At 47.8% G+C, this 16,575-nt stretch overlaps 1 protein-coding gene across 1 annotated transcript in view; it reads left to right on the top strand.

Moving 5' to 3' along the window:
- Myo7b (myosin VIIB) overlaps positions 1-16,575 on the top strand; it is a 101,533-nt gene that overhangs the window by 72,782 nt on the left and 12,176 nt on the right. Inside the window, exons 21-30 of the mRNA XM_069989496.1 lie at positions 1,239-1,457; positions 2,988-3,158; positions 3,730-3,939; positions 4,105-4,272; positions 5,852-5,929; positions 6,090-6,217; positions 11,481-11,607; positions 13,212-13,331; positions 14,915-15,088; positions 15,767-15,994. Coding sequence (XP_069845597.1) covers positions 1,239-1,457; positions 2,988-3,158; positions 3,730-3,939; positions 4,105-4,272; positions 5,852-5,929; positions 6,090-6,217; positions 11,481-11,607; positions 13,212-13,331; positions 14,915-15,088; positions 15,767-15,994 — 1,623 coding nt within the window. The remainder of the gene's footprint in view (positions 1-1,238; positions 1,458-2,987; positions 3,159-3,729; positions 3,940-4,104; positions 4,273-5,851; positions 5,930-6,089; positions 6,218-11,480; positions 11,608-13,211; positions 13,332-14,914; positions 15,089-15,766; positions 15,995-16,575) is intronic.

Here is a 16,575-nt window from a genome sequence, read left to right as displayed (position 1 = left end):
TTCTCTTGTCTTACAGGTAACAAAATAGTAAATGGACTGATTATCCTGTTTCATGCCCTTTCTAATTTTTCTCTCAAGCACAGACACTAACTAATGAGTGCCTGTTTACCACTGTAGGAAGCAAAGCGAACATGGCTGTGTCCTCTAGGGCCTCATTTGTCTGCTTATCTTTGTTATGGGCATGACTATTGTTGGGACATAAAATGGTCATGTCAGCAAAACTGGTCCCATGCCCATCTGCCTTGCATGCTCACAACAGCATGCAATGGCTTATGTGTAGGGAAGTGTTACTTGAGGCCTGTTGTTTTACAGGTACTATTTTATTTTGCTTTAAAATACCCACTGAAAAGATGAAGGCCCAAAGGGTTAAGTAAACTCAAGAGCATGCAGTTAGGAAGTAGCTGGTGGTACCTGCATTAATAGGTAGGTGTGATATTCAAATGTTTAAACCCTTTGAGTTGATCTTTAAGAAGCCAACAGCTTCATCCCTGGGACTCAGGGACTACTATGGCCCAGTATTGAAGTGGGCCATTTCATACTCTCCTTCTGGCTCATTGTTGTTGCTCCTGATGGTTTTGTGTGTGTGTGTGTGTGTGTGTGTGTGTGTGTGTGTGTGTGTGTGTGTGTGTGTGTGTGTGCTAGTATTGGTGCTTGAACCCGGGGCCTGAGCACTGTCCCTTAGCTTTTTCACTCAAGGTTGGTGCTCTCTACCACTTGAGCCAAATTCCACTTCTGGTTTTTCGGTGATTAATTGGAGTCATGGACTGATCTTGAACCAGGTTGCTCACATTTCAACCTGCTGAGTAGATAGGATTACAGGCATGTACCACCAGCACCAGCTCTTTCCTTCTGTTTTAGAGATTAAACTAGCTTAGTAAAGCCAACCTCAAAGCACTAGACAGGTGTATGAGCCTCTGCCTGATAAGGTGGCTGGTCTTAGCTGGCAGGTATAAAAATGGAAGCTTTGGAATGTAGTCACCCTCCATCCACACCCCCAGAAGGCCATGTCATTATTTATGCTCTTTTAAAAAAAAATTAGCACTTATTAGCATGGCCGGCTCTACTCTAAGTAACAAGTCAATAGACCCAGGCTAATTGATATGTATAATAGCAGCATCGGCCCTGTGTCAAGAAGTAGTCAAATGTACAACTAACTTTCAAGGGTTCCGGAAAAATGCCACCGTGGTCCCTTAGGAAGGCACTTTGCAGTGAACCCACCTCACTCTTAACCCCTGCAGATCCTGGTGGGCTTTGAGCGCCTGCAGGCCATTGTTCGGAGCCATCCACTAACAAGACAGTTCCAGGCCATGCGGCAGAGGGTGGTGAGACTGCAGGCCCGCTGCAGAGGCTACCTGGTGCGCCAGCAAGTCCAAGCCAAGAGGAGGGCGGTGCTGGTCATTCAGGCACATGCCAGGGGCAGGGCTGCCCGGCAGATATTACAGCAGCAAAAAGCCCAGGTAGGTAGTCACCTAGCATGTTGTGCAGGTGGGGCTGGCCAGGGCTAAGCGGGAAGGGAGGGCAGGAGGAACAAGTAGCAAAAGAGACCTCTCATAGAATCCCCGTTGGAGAGCCTGCACTCAAGCCAAGATGTTTAATTCTATGCCAGCTACTCAAGAACACAGTGAGACTACAGGAGATGAATTAGGAGCTGCCTCTTGGACTGCAGTGTAGATATATAAGGGACCACTTCCCTCTCCCTGTACACAGTCAGTACTGCAGTATAGATACACAAGGGGCTGCTTCCCTCTCTCTATACCCAGTCAGTACTGCAGCGTAGATATACCAGGGAGCTCTTCCCTCTCCCTGTACACAGTCAGTACTGCAGGGGCCACTACCAGGAAGGCACAGGGTACAACATGGGCCATACAGCAGATCATCTAGACAGACTTATGCTTGGAATCTGGAAGTGGAACTCTGTGGTTCCCTCCTTTTTGCCTAAGGGATGATGGTCAGTCTTGTGAAAGAGGCAGGACACCTGAACTAGAGGCACTGTGGGAGATCAGCATGCCTGGAGGAGAGTGGAGGGTTCTGCTGTGAGTAACCAGCCTACCCTGGAGGAGAGTGAAGAGCTCTGTTACAAGACTATGCATGATGGGCTGGGAAGGTGGCTCAGCAGTAGAGTGCTTGCCTTGCATGCATGAGGCCCTGGGTTTGATTCCTCAGCACCACATAAGCAGAAAAGGAAGTGGTGCTGTGGCTCAAGTGGTAGAGTGCTTGCCTTGAGCTGAAGAGCTGAGGGACAGTGCCCAGGCCCAGAGTTCAAGCCCAGGACTGGCAAAAAAAAAAAGACTATGCATGATGACTCAGGTGGTAGAAAAACCACTGAGAACCATGGAGTGTCTGGAGGACAGGAGAATAGGGAACAGAACAGCAAAATGCATACTCCTGCATTTTGAATCTCACCCACGAAAGATCCATTATCTCCATGAGTACGTGAGACTCAACCTCTTTCTTCTTGCTTGGCTTATCTAGAAGTCATGGTGAGGCAAAGGAGATGAGATGATGTTTACTCCTGTTCCATGAATAAAAATTGGGTCTAACATCTAAACTACCAGTATAATGAACAGAAAAAGTAAGAGAACAGACCATCAGACAGAGACCAAAGACTTTGTGCTTTAATGGGTCCCATCTGGCTGCAAAGAGCTCTGTATTTGTTAGTATAGGCCTCAGGTAGGGAAGAACTTTGTGGTCCTGAGCAGTGATTTTACACTGGGTTCTGGGTTCTGGGTTCTGGAGTTTGAGGTAATACCTCGGACATCAAGCCAGCAATGTAATTCACAAAGATTTCTGGTTGTCATCAGAAAAATGGAAAGCCCTGGGTAGCTGGTCACTATTCTTACAGCTGTTAAAATGTAACATTTTAAAGCAAAAGATGTTTGGGCAAATGACAGCAGGATGAGGTTCTCTCGTAGGTGCTTATTCTGCGAGGGTAGACAGAGCAGGGCCCAGAACTGTGGGTCACCTTCTCCCCTTGGTGGTATGTACAGGAACCTCTGGCCATCCTGGATGAAGAGCAAAGGAGACCAAAACCTCTGCCCGAAAAGAAGTGCAAGTCCATCTATGACACCATCACCGACACAGAGATGGTGGAGAAAGTGTTTGGCTTCCTCCCATCCATGATCGGGGGTCAGGAGGGCCCAGCCCCAGCTCGCTTTGAGGTGAGACAGCCTGATGGAGGACTTGCCCTCCCCCTGACCTCATTCAACCTCTTAGGTTTTGCTAAAGTTGCCAGAGTGAGCTTCCGAGTACATTCAGATGCCCGGATGTTCATGAATAAAGCAGGGAGCTGCCCCAATCCTCATGTTCGAAACCTTTAGAGCTAGGTGTGACTTCTTTGCAAGGATGCCTGGAGCCTGCTCTATGCCCACTGAGGTGGCAGGGCCCCCAGGCAGGCAGCACTTTCTGTACCTGTGTGGAGCCTTGGGGCTGCTGGTGTGCCAAGAGGAAGAGGGAGGTGTGGCGAGGAGGGCTGCAGAAGCTGTATAGACCCCAGTGTCATCAGGGCCAGGCCTTCAAGTTCATTTCCACAGCAGCCTTCCAAGCACGGAATTAGAGAGGTCACCAACTCCAGGGAGCTAGAATGATCCTGTGAATCTGGTAGACAGACAGAGGTAGCTTTCTGGAATCCCTAGTCCCAACATTTCTTGCCCCTGGAAGTTGGCTGACAGTTCAGCTTTTATCTAAAAGGACCCCTGTCCTTCCCGCTCACACCTCCCATCCCCACTTCAGGATCTGGAAGCAAAAACTCAGACTCTGCCGGAAATTGATCTGGATACTGTCCCCATAATGGAGGAGATAGAAGAGCATGTGGATAGCCTGGATGAGTACACCTTCCCCAAGTTCGCTGCAACTTACTTCCAAAAATCAGCCACACATACACACATCCTGCGTTCTCTCCGCTACCCGCTGCTCTACCATGAAAATGACACGGACTACTCGGTATGGGGTTGTTCTCTGGTTCTGCTCCCACCAAGTCCTTCCTGGATCCACCCAGATCCAGAGGCTGTGCTACGACTCAGAGAGAGCAGGAAAGAGGCCTGGCTCCTGGTGTGGACTCCAGTGCTGGGACCCGGGTTCTAACCAGGCCCTCTGATTATCCTCCAGGCTGCATTGGCCGTGTGGAACATCATCTTGAGGTTCATGGGTGACCTTCCAGAGCCACTCTTGTATGCCAGAAACAGTGTGAGTGATGACTCAGTGATGCGGCAGATCCATGACAGATTTGGCAAAGACAGCATTTTTGGGGGTCCACAGCATGGTGGAACTGCACAGGTGGGTGCTGAGGATGGTGGCTTGGTGTGTACCATGGCTCAGGCCCAGGAAGCTAAATATGGAGCTGCATCTGCAGTATCATCACCAAGTCCAGTCCCTAAACCTGGGCCTGGGTGTTTTCAGTCTTGGATTGCACTGGGAAGTTCATGAATCAAGACTCATGCCCTGGGCTATTTGAATTACTCAGTCATTAATGGAGAAAGTCCTGTAAACTCTAAATATTGACTTGAACTAAATTCAAATACATGTAATAATAGTAACAACCAAAGATCCAATTATTGTGACATTACCAGCCAATTGCTTCTCTTCATCTAATTCCAAGCAGAGCCAATTCTACAAAGTAGGGATTATCCAAAGCTAATGAAACAGAGAAATGAAGTGACTCACCACCCAAATCACAGTGAACACGTATGTGGTAGTTGGCTTTAAACCTATTCGCAAAGATCAAGTCCTTAACTGTGTTCTACAAAGTACTCTCATGGAAGGTTAATTCACATTTATTTTTGGTCAGTTTCATGCTGTAATCTTAGTGGAACTAACCAAGAACAGTCTAAAGGATGTACACAAAATGACAGCACCTAGGCCCACTAGCAGGAGTGTCTCATGTTCTAGGTAACTGACTGAGGTGCAACTTCTGAGGTCCTGTATGCAGGCTAACTGCAAAGAAATCTAAGGGAGTCCATAGCCCCAATTACATCCCCAGCCCAGCCCCAGGCTGAGACCATAAGTCCTTGATTTCTGGAAGCATAAGTTCCCCCAAACCTATTAAGTACCTATTGCTATGTAACAAGTTACTACCAAACACTGCAGCTTAAAACAGCATATATTTATTATTTCTGAAGGTCAGGAATGGCTTGCTAGCTCTGTCTAGGATCTCTGGAGGTTGCCACCAAGCTGTTGCCTTAGGTCTACTCCTGAGTTGGCTCACTCACATGGCACTGGCAGGAGGCCTTGGTTCCTTGCCCTACAAGCATTGACACAGAGCTACTTGAGAGTCCTCACAACATGACTTCCCCCCAGATGAGTGAGCAAGAATGTGAGGAGGCTGGAAGGATTGCTCGAAGTCACCTTGAAGACTAGCAATGCCCCCAGGGAAGGGACTCTGGAAAGCAGTCTGGCCATGCTGCCTCCTGGAAGTCTAGCTCATGTTTTCTTTCCTACATGTGGTTGTTAAATATCTCCCTATGCCTCACTTAGAACTGAGCTGTACAAGCCTTGCCCGCCCTACCAGAGCTTGCTAGCCAGTGTTTCACATTAAGAACCTGTGTTAAAAACAAGTTTCACCATAACCAGAGCTGGTGCCAATCCTAGCCCTAGCTCTGGTCCTGCACCAATCCCAACCCAAACCAGTACTGAGCTCTAGTTTTGGCAGCAAATTTTCATCATGACAAAGAACAACCTCCTTGTCTGAGGAAACCAACAGATCCAAAGGGCTTGCGTTCTTTCTTCCTGGCATTGTAAATTGGGCGAGGAAATGGATGAATGACGGGGACATTTACTCCATTGCAAGTGGCTTTAGGGCCAACATGGAAGGACTACTCATGCTTTCCTTCCTTCTGGTGAATGTCTCCTTCCACAGAGACTGAGTCGCAAGGAAAGAGGAACCAAGGGGATCTCCTCCATGAAGCTAAAGCGTTCCTCTAGGATCACAGGTCAGGTGAGCTCAGGGCCGGGTGACTCGAGTCTGCGCCAATCTGCTCCCAGGTCTGTGCCAGCCTGTTGTGGGGTTCCAGGAAATCCATCCCCATGTCAGAGTTTCATTTTTGGCAAAATTGAGAGAGTCACAGCTGTCCTGATGGCCATCTTTGGGCTTCTAGGTGGCCAGCCAGCTTAATATTGGAGAGGAAGCATTTGATCCTGATGGTCCCGTCTCAGACAGACCCATGTCCAACTTGGAGAAGGTGCACTTCATTGTGGGCTATGCCATCCTGCGGCCTGGTCTCAGGTTAGTCTCCAGTCCACTCTTCCCTCATCAGAACATCAAGTCTCCTCACTGGCCCTTAGCCCATGGCCCCAGTCACTTCCACCTGTTTGTCTCCTCCTCCACCCCCCTCCATTCTCCTCTGCTTGCTCCCTGGCCTAAGCCCTGCAGGTTATGTCTCAGTACTGCACATAGAGGGCTCTCTACTTGCTCTGCATTAAGAAAACCCAGGAGTTTGAGGAAACAGATTCATTTGAGGCTGAGATTCATTCTTTGATAGGATAGGTGTTAGAGCAGGGCTTGTGAATGAGCAAGCTCCTTCGCTATACTACGTATATATGCAATTTACTCTGCAGGAATTATGTTTTCCTGTAAATTTTATGGACAATTTCCATTTCTTTGTTTCAAATATTCTCCAGTCTGTCCACCTGTGAATCCATCTAATATCTAAGATTTACCTATCGTGTTACCTATCATCTATCTATCTCTGTGCCTATCTTCACACACACACACACACACACACACACACACACACGCACGCACACACACACACCTTATATAACCCTGTTTATCCCTATGTAAAACTCATTGCCTTTGTCCCTCAGGTCCCTGAGGGTCTGTTAATTTTTCTGTCGGTGTTTAGATTGAGTAGTTTCAGATATTCTATCTTTATTTTTTTATTTTATTTATTTTTTGGAGGGGGTCTGGTCGTGGGACCTGAACTCTGGGCCTGGGTGCTGTCCCATAGCTCTTCAGCTCAAGGCTAGCACTCTATCACTTGAGCCAAATGCCACTTCTGGCTTTTTTTCTTTTTGCTTATGTGGTGCTGAGGAATCGAACCCAGGGCCTCATGCATGCAAGGCAAGCGCTCTACCATTGAGCCACCTTCCCAGCCCTGTATATTATATTATTATATAACATATAAAATAAAGGAAGTTATTGAATGGGTATACTGAGTAAGTATAAAAGTAGGTTAAGGAAAGCAGAGATAGCTTCAGTGTATTTAAAGATAGAATATCTGAGGGCTGGGAAGGTGGCTGAGTGGTAGAGCGCTTGCCTTGCATGCATGAGGCCCTGGGTTCAATTCCCCAGCACCACATAAGCAAAAAAGAAAAAAAAGCCAGAAGTGGCGCTGTGGCTCAAGTGGTAGAGCACTAGCCTTGAGCTGAAAAGCTGAGGGACAGCGCCCAGGCCCAGAGTTCAGGCCCCATGACCGGACCCCCCCCCCAAAAAATATATATATAATGATATAATCAAAGTTACATTAAATTATTGAGATTTTTAATTTTTTATATTTTTATTTGTCAACATGTCCTATTCATTCATTTGCTGTGAGTATAGTTTCACTTATATCCTTGAACATAGTTATAGTAGTACTGTATGTATGTGTATGTGTATGTGTGAGAGAGAGAAAGAGAGAGAGAATAGAGAGAGAAAGACAAGAAAAAGAAACACAGCCCTTTTTTTAAGTTATTTTCAGCTAGAGTCTTGAGGTTTTTTCCCTAGGACCAGCCTCAGCTCACAGTCCTCCTATCTACCGCTATATGGGAGCTTGTTTGTTGAGATGGGTCCCATTTTCACCTACAGAGTAGCTGGGATTACAGTTATAAGCCAGTACATCTGGCCCAGTTAAAGTAGTTTTTTAAGTCTTTTTCTGCAAATTTAATGTCTGAATCATTGTCTCCATTGACTGTGATTTCTCTGTAATGTGATCATGGTTTCCTGTTTTCCCAAAGTCTGGTACTTTGGGATTGGATCCTAAACATTGGGAGTAAAACATTTAGAGACTCTGGATACTATTGTATTTTTTCAAAGGCTGTTGGTGTTTTGTTATGGTAAACAATTAATTTTGCTTAATTCAAATTATCTCCCTTATCATGAACAGCAGTTGGAATCCCTGTCCTTTTGGCCGTAGCTAGCCTTCTAGCTAAGATTACATGAAGATTTTAGGGCTGTTCTCTGGTTCTCTTCATTTCAGGATTTTGCTTTATACATTCAAGCTGCTGTGGAGACCACAAACTCTGTCCTCTGGTTCTTTAAGCCAGTAAGACTAGAGGGCCTCTACCCAAGCTTGCTTCCTGTACAACACCAACTGGGCCAGTCTTCTTAATGTCATATTGGCATTTCTCCCATGGCAATTTTCCCCAACCATAACACCCTCTGATACAACAGACAAACAGACACAAAAGTTATGCCCAAATGGTTTGAATCCTCAGATATCTCCTACAAGCAATCCCATATAGAGCAGGCATCTGGCTGACACCACTCTCAGGTCCCTTGAGAGTTCTGATGACACTATCCCCTGTGGGAACATCCCACGGCCTCTCACCACGAAGGCCATCTGGAATCATAGGCTACCCACTTGTGGGGCTCCATCGAGATGCCTGCAGCCCACCTCTTTTCATGCCATCCTCATGCTAATGGGAAGATGATGAATGCCTCACCATACATATCAGCCTTGCTCTTCTGGGTAATCTCTGAGTTGTCCAGAAGAAAGTAATCTCTAGTTTCTTTGTTCACAGAAGCCATCGACTCCAGGGGAAGTTAGTCCAAAATGTGACAGTTCTGTCACCATGCTCCATTTCAGTAGCCTGGCAAGGACAGTGGCATGTTGGGGTCTTGCATGCCTTCAATTAGGAGGGAAGGAGGTCAGGAAGGTCTCATCTCTAGTCAGTCAGTCTCCCACCCAACCCTCCTGGTTGTTCTCCTGGGGCCATTCTTCCTCCCTTATTATTTGTAAGTAGTTAAATGAGCTACAGACCTCTCTTCCATTAAAGTCCCTTCCGGGAGTCATTTTCCAAATTTCTCATCTTCCATTGTATAGAGGTGGCGTGATAGCTGGACTGGTTCTGCCGTCTTTTAATAAATATTGTAAGAACAGGTTTCTTTAGCAAGATGAATGTTAGCATCCATTTGTGCTTGGCTCTGGCGCCTTAAACAAATTCTGAGACAAAGATAATTCTCCATCCATCTCTAATGTACTCATATTAAGTACCTGCTTACAGTGCAGCCCTGGGTAAGGGCCAAGGGATGCTAAAATGGAGAAAACATTTCTGTCTTCAAGAAACTTGCCCCCAGGCCAGGCTTCAAGGACTCATATCTGTAATCCTAGCTACTCAGGATGCTGGGATCTGAGGATGAGGGTTCAATGTGAGCCCAGGCAGACAAATCCAGGAGATTCTCATCTCCAATTTGAAGCTAGCCTGGGCAGGAAAGACTGTCACCACTCCCCAAATGCCAGAAGTAGAGGCATAGCTCAAGTTGTAGAGTGTCAACCTTAAACAAAAAGTCCAGGTAACAGCATGAAGCCCTGAGTTAAAACTCATGTAACAAGACACAAAGAAAGAAGGAAGGGAAAGGAAGGGAAGAGAAGGGAAAAAAAGAAGGTAAGGGAAAGGAAAGGAAAGGAAAGGGAAAGGAAAGGAAAGGAAAGGGAAAGGAAAGGAAAGGAAAGGAAAGGAAAGGAAAGGAAAGGAAAGGAAAGGAAAGGAAAGGAAAGGAAAGGAAAGGAAAGGGGAATTTCACATTTTAGTTGAGAAATATATTAGTCAGCTTTCCGCTAATGTGAAAAGATACCAAAATGGTCATTTGATTAGGAGGAAAGGCTTACTTGTTTGCTCTGTCATAATCTTAGCCCGTGGTCACTTAGCCTTATGTCTGTAGCAAAGGAGAGCCTTGCAGCGAGAGCAAGCCACAAATGACCATTAGGAAGCAAAGCAAGACAGAAAAGAGCCAGGATGCCAGGATCCTTTCAAGAATGTATCACCAATACCTAACTTCCTCTGGGGCCCCACCTTCTAAAGGCTATGTCACCTAAAAATGGTGTCATTGGCTGGTGACCAAGCCTTTAACACACAAACCTTTATCCAAATGATGCAGGAAGTATATGAGGCTCAGGAAAACCATGACAAGAGTATATTGTCAGATAGGGGTCTGCTCAGACCCAGTGGGTACCAAGAAGGAGTCATATTACAGGCAATGTAAAGGAGAAGAAGAACTCACCAGACAGAAGAAGGGATGAACAGGGCACTATGTCTGGGAACAACCCAAAGAGTCTAGGATTCCAAATGCTTTGTCACCACTGGGCTATGTAATCTGGATTCAACCCCAAGAGCAGGGAAGTAAAGGTTTAAGCAAGAGAAAGTCATGAGTGCACATAAGTGACTTGCAGATAGCTCCTCTCTCTAGCAGTGACATAGAGCAGAGTCTGAGATGAGAGGCCCGGAGGTCAGCAAAAGAGATCCAGAAAGCTAATGGAGAATGGCTCAAGGAATAGAAGTGATGAGCAGGGGGAAATGTCCAGGAGACAGAGGGTAGATAGTGATTCACTGGACTTGAAGAATACAGGGATAAGCGATGTCTAGGATGACTTCCAGGCTTCCATTTTAAGTGAATGCAGGCAAGGAGATGTGCTGGAACTGGCTTCCAGCAATTCTCCTGAGTCAAAGGCACACATGCCTTCCCAACTCTGTTCAAACATCCTATTGGGGGCTTGAAATGGGCGTGGCTGAGAACATTTACACCACAGATGGTGGCAAATGCAATCCGTGTGAGCTTTCATTCCCCTGAGAAAGTAGATTGATAAATGTTTACCAGCACACTGCTGCGTGTTATGGAGAAGACGCTGGCTTCGGGATATGTGGGGCTTGAAGAGTGAAGGGACCCTTTTCTAAGGCAGTAGAGGCTTGATTCCATGGGAAAGGACGTAGGCAAGCGTTCTCAAAAAGAAGACCAAGGGATGGGCACCAGGAGCTCACACCCATATAAAGAGTTGGAATTTAGGGCTTCTCCCAGGAAGCCCTCACTTATTTCTGTACTGAAGAGCTGATACTCTCCGAGAATGGGTCTCAAGACAGAGAGAACCCCATTTGACATAACTGGCTTGGAGAAAGTAGCAGGGTGGAGTATGCTAGAAACAGAGAGAAAAGGCCAGGGCAGTTGCACAGGGACAGGGTGCTGTGGACAGAGAGATGAAGGAGGGCGCACTAGTTTGAGGAGGGAGGACTGAGGGCAGGACATGAGTGTGGTAGGAAGTTGGGGCAGGAAGGTGTGGGCCATAGAATGAAGCACTGGGAAGACATTAGGTGGGCAGAGTCTGGTCCATGAGGAGGTTGGGGGTTGGGGTGAAGGGGCTGAGTACTGGGTGAGTCCCCTGCAGAAGAGAGCCCACCAGGCATACAGAAAGAGTGCCCAGACGCCCCATCTCTCTCCTCCCCTCGATGCCCCATCTCTTGCCTCCCCCAGAGCCAGCTCCCAGCTTTCCGGCTCAGCAGCGTGTGTTTTTCAGGGATGAGATCTACTGCCAGATCTGCAAGCAGCTTTCAGAGAACTTCAAAATGAGCAGCCTGGCCCGGGGCTGGATCCTGCTAAGCCTCTGCCTGGGCTGCTTCCCGCCTTCTGAAAGGTTCATGAAGGTAAGAAGACCAAGAAGGGGGCAGGGAAGGGGGAAGCAGAGAGTTTGTTTCAGCAGAAATGGGACAGGAGATCCTGGAGCAGCCCATGCTTTGCTCTTCCTGCATCTGTGGGCTGATCGCCAGCAAAGCTTGTACCACTCTGAGCCTCATTCCCCATCTGTGAAAGAGGTGCTGAGCCCATCCAGGGCCCACATGGTCACTTACCTCAATCTCAGTCCCAAAGATAGCTCTTCAGGACTAATACTCAGATGGCAGATGAGGTGGGCCCACCAGACACCCTTCTGGTGTCTGGCTACACTTTTTCTGCCCCTTTAGAGCAGAAAATGGAAGTGGACTAGTAGAAGCATCCAAGGGTTGGTGTCCAAGGCTTTGCTTCTTTAATAAACCTTTGCTTTTGATGATAAAAATAATGTGAGCTAGGTGCAGGTTGAGATTTAAGGATTGTGGTTTGACACTAGCCTGATCAAGAAAGCCCATCAGACTCTTATCTCCAATCAACTACCAAAAGGCCTGCAGTGGAGTTGTATTCAAGTGGTAGAGCATCAGCCTTTAGCAAAAAAGCTAAGGGAGAGTTCCCTAGCCCTGAATTCAACCCCAGTATTGGCACACATACACACACACACACACACACACACACACACACACAAGTAACATGAAAATGCTGAAGGTGTAAAAAGTAAGCTATCATCACACACAGAAGTAACCCATATTAATATTTCTTGACATACTTGCAGTCATAGAGAAAACTCAGGAAAACAGGAACAAGGTCACAGTGTCCTTCTGTCCTGGGCATTTGAGCCACTTCCAAACACCAATAAACCTTCCCAGGATGTGTACTCCCATCTCTGAATCAAAAACACTTCCTACATTAATTGTCCAAGATCTGTTTTGGACACTGCATTTTTCCCTTCCTTGGCTCCACTCTGATATAAACTTCCCAGATGCTAGTTTCAGTGACTAGCTATTCCATAAGGAATTGAACCTACTGATAGGCATTTATGATATCTGTCAACCACTCATTTCCATAGATACCAACTAATATCGTCAAAAAAAATACCTGTTTGCATTTGTGTGTGTGTATGTATGGTGTGTGTGTGTGTGTGTGTGTGTGTGTGTGTGTGTGTGTGTGTGTGTGTGTGTGTGTGTGTGTGTGTGTGTGTGTGTAGTGTATGTAGTGTGTACTGGGGCTTGACTTAGAGCCTAGCCACTGTCTCTTAACTTTTCTATTCAAGGCTGGTATTCTACCACTTTAGCCACAGCTCCATTTCTCACTTTTTGCTGGCTAATTGGGCTGAGTCTCACAGATTTTTCTTCCCAGGCTGGTTTCAAACGATGATCCTTATGTCTCAGCCCTCTGAGTAACTAAGATTACAAGCATGAGCCCTGGTGTTCAGTAAAATGGTTTGAATTAGTCAAATAGCATGCATATTTTAAACTATATACTTAAAATGTATTTCAAATTATTCCTCAGATAGATACCAATTTATATTCCTTCTCAGGACAAATAGAGGACAAATAGAGGACAGCCATTTTTAAAATCAGCTAAGGTAGAAAATAGAAATTGGCCTCCATTCTGAATGTCCCCTTCCTCTTGTGCCCCTCAGTATCTGCTGAACTTTATTGATCATGGGCCAGCTAGCTATGGGCCTTTCTGTGCTGAACGCCTACGGCGCACCTGTGCTAACGGGGTACGCGCAGAGCCCCCCACTTGGCTAGAGCTACAGGTAAGTGCTGGTGTGGGGGGTAGGGAGGTCATGGGATGGTCAGACCTGAAGCACATCTGTGGGGTGACTTTTCATCAGCACCTCTCTACCTCCTCTACAGCACCTTTTGCCAGTGATCCCTGTGAGGTCCCCCAGATCAGGGTGCTCAGGCTTCAGAGCTATCCTCCCCCACCCCCAATCCATCTTCATTTATGCCTGGCCTCAGTGTAGATGAACTAACTGCTTCAAGTTTGTACTTTTTAAGAAGGCAGTGGCAGCCAGATACTGGAGCTTACACCTGGAGCTCTAGCTGCTTAGGGGGCAGAGATGCAGGAGAATTGCTGTTTGAGACTAGCCTGGATAAAAAGTGTAGACCCTGTCTAATGGACAAAATCTTGCTATAGTGGTATCATGCCTGTCATCCCAGCTCCAGGTAAACAGGAGGTGTCCAGGGTGGCCCAGACTCTACTTCACAAATAACCAGAGCAAAAAGCATTGTATAAGGGTAGAGTGCCTACCTAGAAAGTGTGAGACCATGAGTTCAAACTTCAACACCACACACACACACACACACACACACACACACGTGTGTGTGCATGCACATGCTATGAATAAAGCAGTGGTCATGCTCCTAGTATGATATAGGCACTGCTTTTGGAAGCAGGTGCCCCCTATACATTCTCAGTGTCCAAGGGTAGTCTACATAGAAGGCACCCCTATATTTATTCTACCGCCATCTCTGGCCCCAGCCCAAGCCCAGAAAGGGCTCCGTGACCCTGTGGCCACCTATATTGGGGGCAGTGAATCACCTTTGGCCACACTTCATTCCTGTTCTTTCTCTGCTGCCCAAGTCCATGAGATCTGACTTTCGTGAGCATTGAAACTGTAGATGAACTTGTGCCAACTAAGTATTTACAGTGTGCCAAGCACCAATGGCTCATGCCTGTAATCCTAGCTACTCAGGAGGCTGAGATCCAAGGATCACATTTGGAAGCTAGCCTGGGTAGGAAAATCTTTAAGACTCTTATCTCCAATTACCTATCCCCCCCGCAAAAAAAAACAAAACAGAAGTGGAACTGTGGTTCAAGTAGTAGAATACTAGCCTTGAGTAAAAAAAAGCTCAAAAATAGAACCCAGGCCCTGTGTTTAGGCCCCAGGACTGACACCCCCCCCAAAAAAAGGGGGATAACAAATATCTATAGTATCACACTAGGACCCCAGGACCCAAAACTGCTAAGACCATCTGACTCATTAAAGGTCAACAAGCTCAGAGTTCAGATTTCAGTATGGGACCACTGCAACCTGCAGGTTGCACACCATGGGATGCTGACGTGAACTTGGAGGAGCCCATACATCACCAGGTGTACATGGGCAAGCTTCTGTCATTCCTGGCAGGCTCTAGGCCTGAACACATGTCACTCAGTACTAAGCCATCCTAGGGCTTTTGAAAATCCTGCCTTGCCCTCAGGACAAGGAGGTGGTGGATCTTAGGCTGGGGGGGAAGTCAGATAAGGGTGGTGTTATACCAGCTTCTGGTCCAAGGGCTCTGGGCTCCAGGGTGCCTGAGTCCCAGGGTTCTGTTCTGAGTCCTCCTCCATCCCTAGGCTGTTAAGTCCAAGAAGCACATCCCTATTCAAGTCATCTTGGCGGCTGGAGAGAGTCTGACCATCATGGTTGACTCTGCTTCCACATCTCGGGAGATCTGCCTGCACATCGCCCAAAAGCAGGGACTCAAAGACCACCTGGGCTTCTCCCTGCAGGTTGCTGTGTACGACAAGGTAGTGACATCCGTCCTATCCATCCCAAACCTCCCTCATACATCTGGGCCAGAACATCTTGAAGCTAAAACCCTCATGCCCAGCCGCCTGGCCACCATCTGCCCTCCCAGCTGCCAAGCAACACTGTACAAGGGCAGGTACACATTCGCACATGCGCACATGAACACACACACATACACACAGAGGAATATACACTCACACATCCAGCCCAGCAGATATGCCTTGGCCCCATGCAGGCCACAGGCACCCATTGTTACTCTCTGCCTTTCCCTCCAGCTCCCACACTTACATCAGCATCCTGCTCCAATTTCTCTCACACCACGACATTCCACATGGAGGACTGCACTGTCACAGATCACCAGAGCCCCATCTCCACCCCTAAGGGCCCTCACCTCCAGACTCACCATATTCATACCATCGGCAGCCCAGATACACACCCAACTCCCACCATCAGTGTCCATCTCAGCCTTCTCAGGAAGGGGCTGCAGGGAGGCACGGTGGGAGTGCGGGACAGTTCACACTCCTGTAGAGAAGCCTTTCCATCATCCAAGTAGACTCATCAGCATCCACTCTGCCCCCACTGGATCACAAGGGTCCCAGGCCCTACCCTTCACATGCTGGTGCTAGGTAACCTGGGGATCTGCGTTGTCTTTATCTTGTCTGCAAATCTGCTCTCAGTTCTGGTCCCTGGGCAGTGGCCGAGACCACCTGATGGATGCTGTGGCCCAGTGTGAGCAGCTGGCCCAGGAGCGGGGCGAGAGTCAGCGCCAGTCACCCTGGCGTATCTACTTCCGGAAGGAGTTCTTCACACCTTGGCATGACTCCCAAGAGGATCCTGTGAGCACTGAGCTCATTTATCGCCAAGTCCTGCAAGGCGTGTGGTCAGGGGAGTACAGCTTCGAGAAGGTGAGGTCTGAGAAAGGTTCACATCGCAGGGCCGGCCTGGGCTTTGATCATGAGGACACCCCAAGAGAAGGGACCCAGCTGGCATGGCCAATGCAGACAAGTGGCAAGCAGAAGGCAGACAGAGTAATGGGAAGGTGATCACTAGGGTACACATCCTGCGGCTTTCACTGGGCACAACTGTTCCACCCAAACCCAGCCTCCATTTCCTCCTCCTCTGGGCTATGACTGTAGTGGGCATCTGAAACATTGAGTGCCCCCATGGCGGGTAGAGAGGCCTTCCTGCCAGCCCCAGGCCTGCCTGGCCTCCCCCAGGGGCTGCTTATGGATTAGCATAGGGTAGAAGTCAGGAACATGGCCTTGGAGCTCTGTGCCTGAGTTCAAGTTTTGTGTTGGCAACTATCCCTAGCAGTGTGGCCTGGAGCCTTGCCCTCACATCTGGAATGTGCGGGGTGCCAGGAGCTCTTTTCATGGAGTAGTTGTGAGAACTTGGGCTGTGGGGAGGGGAGGGGTGGGAATGCAACTGGAGTTCTAGAAGCAGGTGCAACTCTTCCTGTGAGTGAGGAGGGTGCTGCTCTGAAGAC

This window comes from Dipodomys merriami, unplaced genomic scaffold, assembly GCF_024711535.1.
Source record: "Dipodomys merriami isolate MVZ:Mamm:240054 unplaced genomic scaffold, mDipMer1.0.p SCAF_38, whole genome shotgun sequence".
NCBI classification, from domain to species: domain Eukaryota; kingdom Metazoa; phylum Chordata; class Mammalia; order Rodentia; family Heteromyidae; genus Dipodomys; species Dipodomys merriami.
The sequence above is the reverse complement of the archived record's forward strand: the minus strand, read 5'-3'. Positions and strand labels throughout refer to the sequence as shown.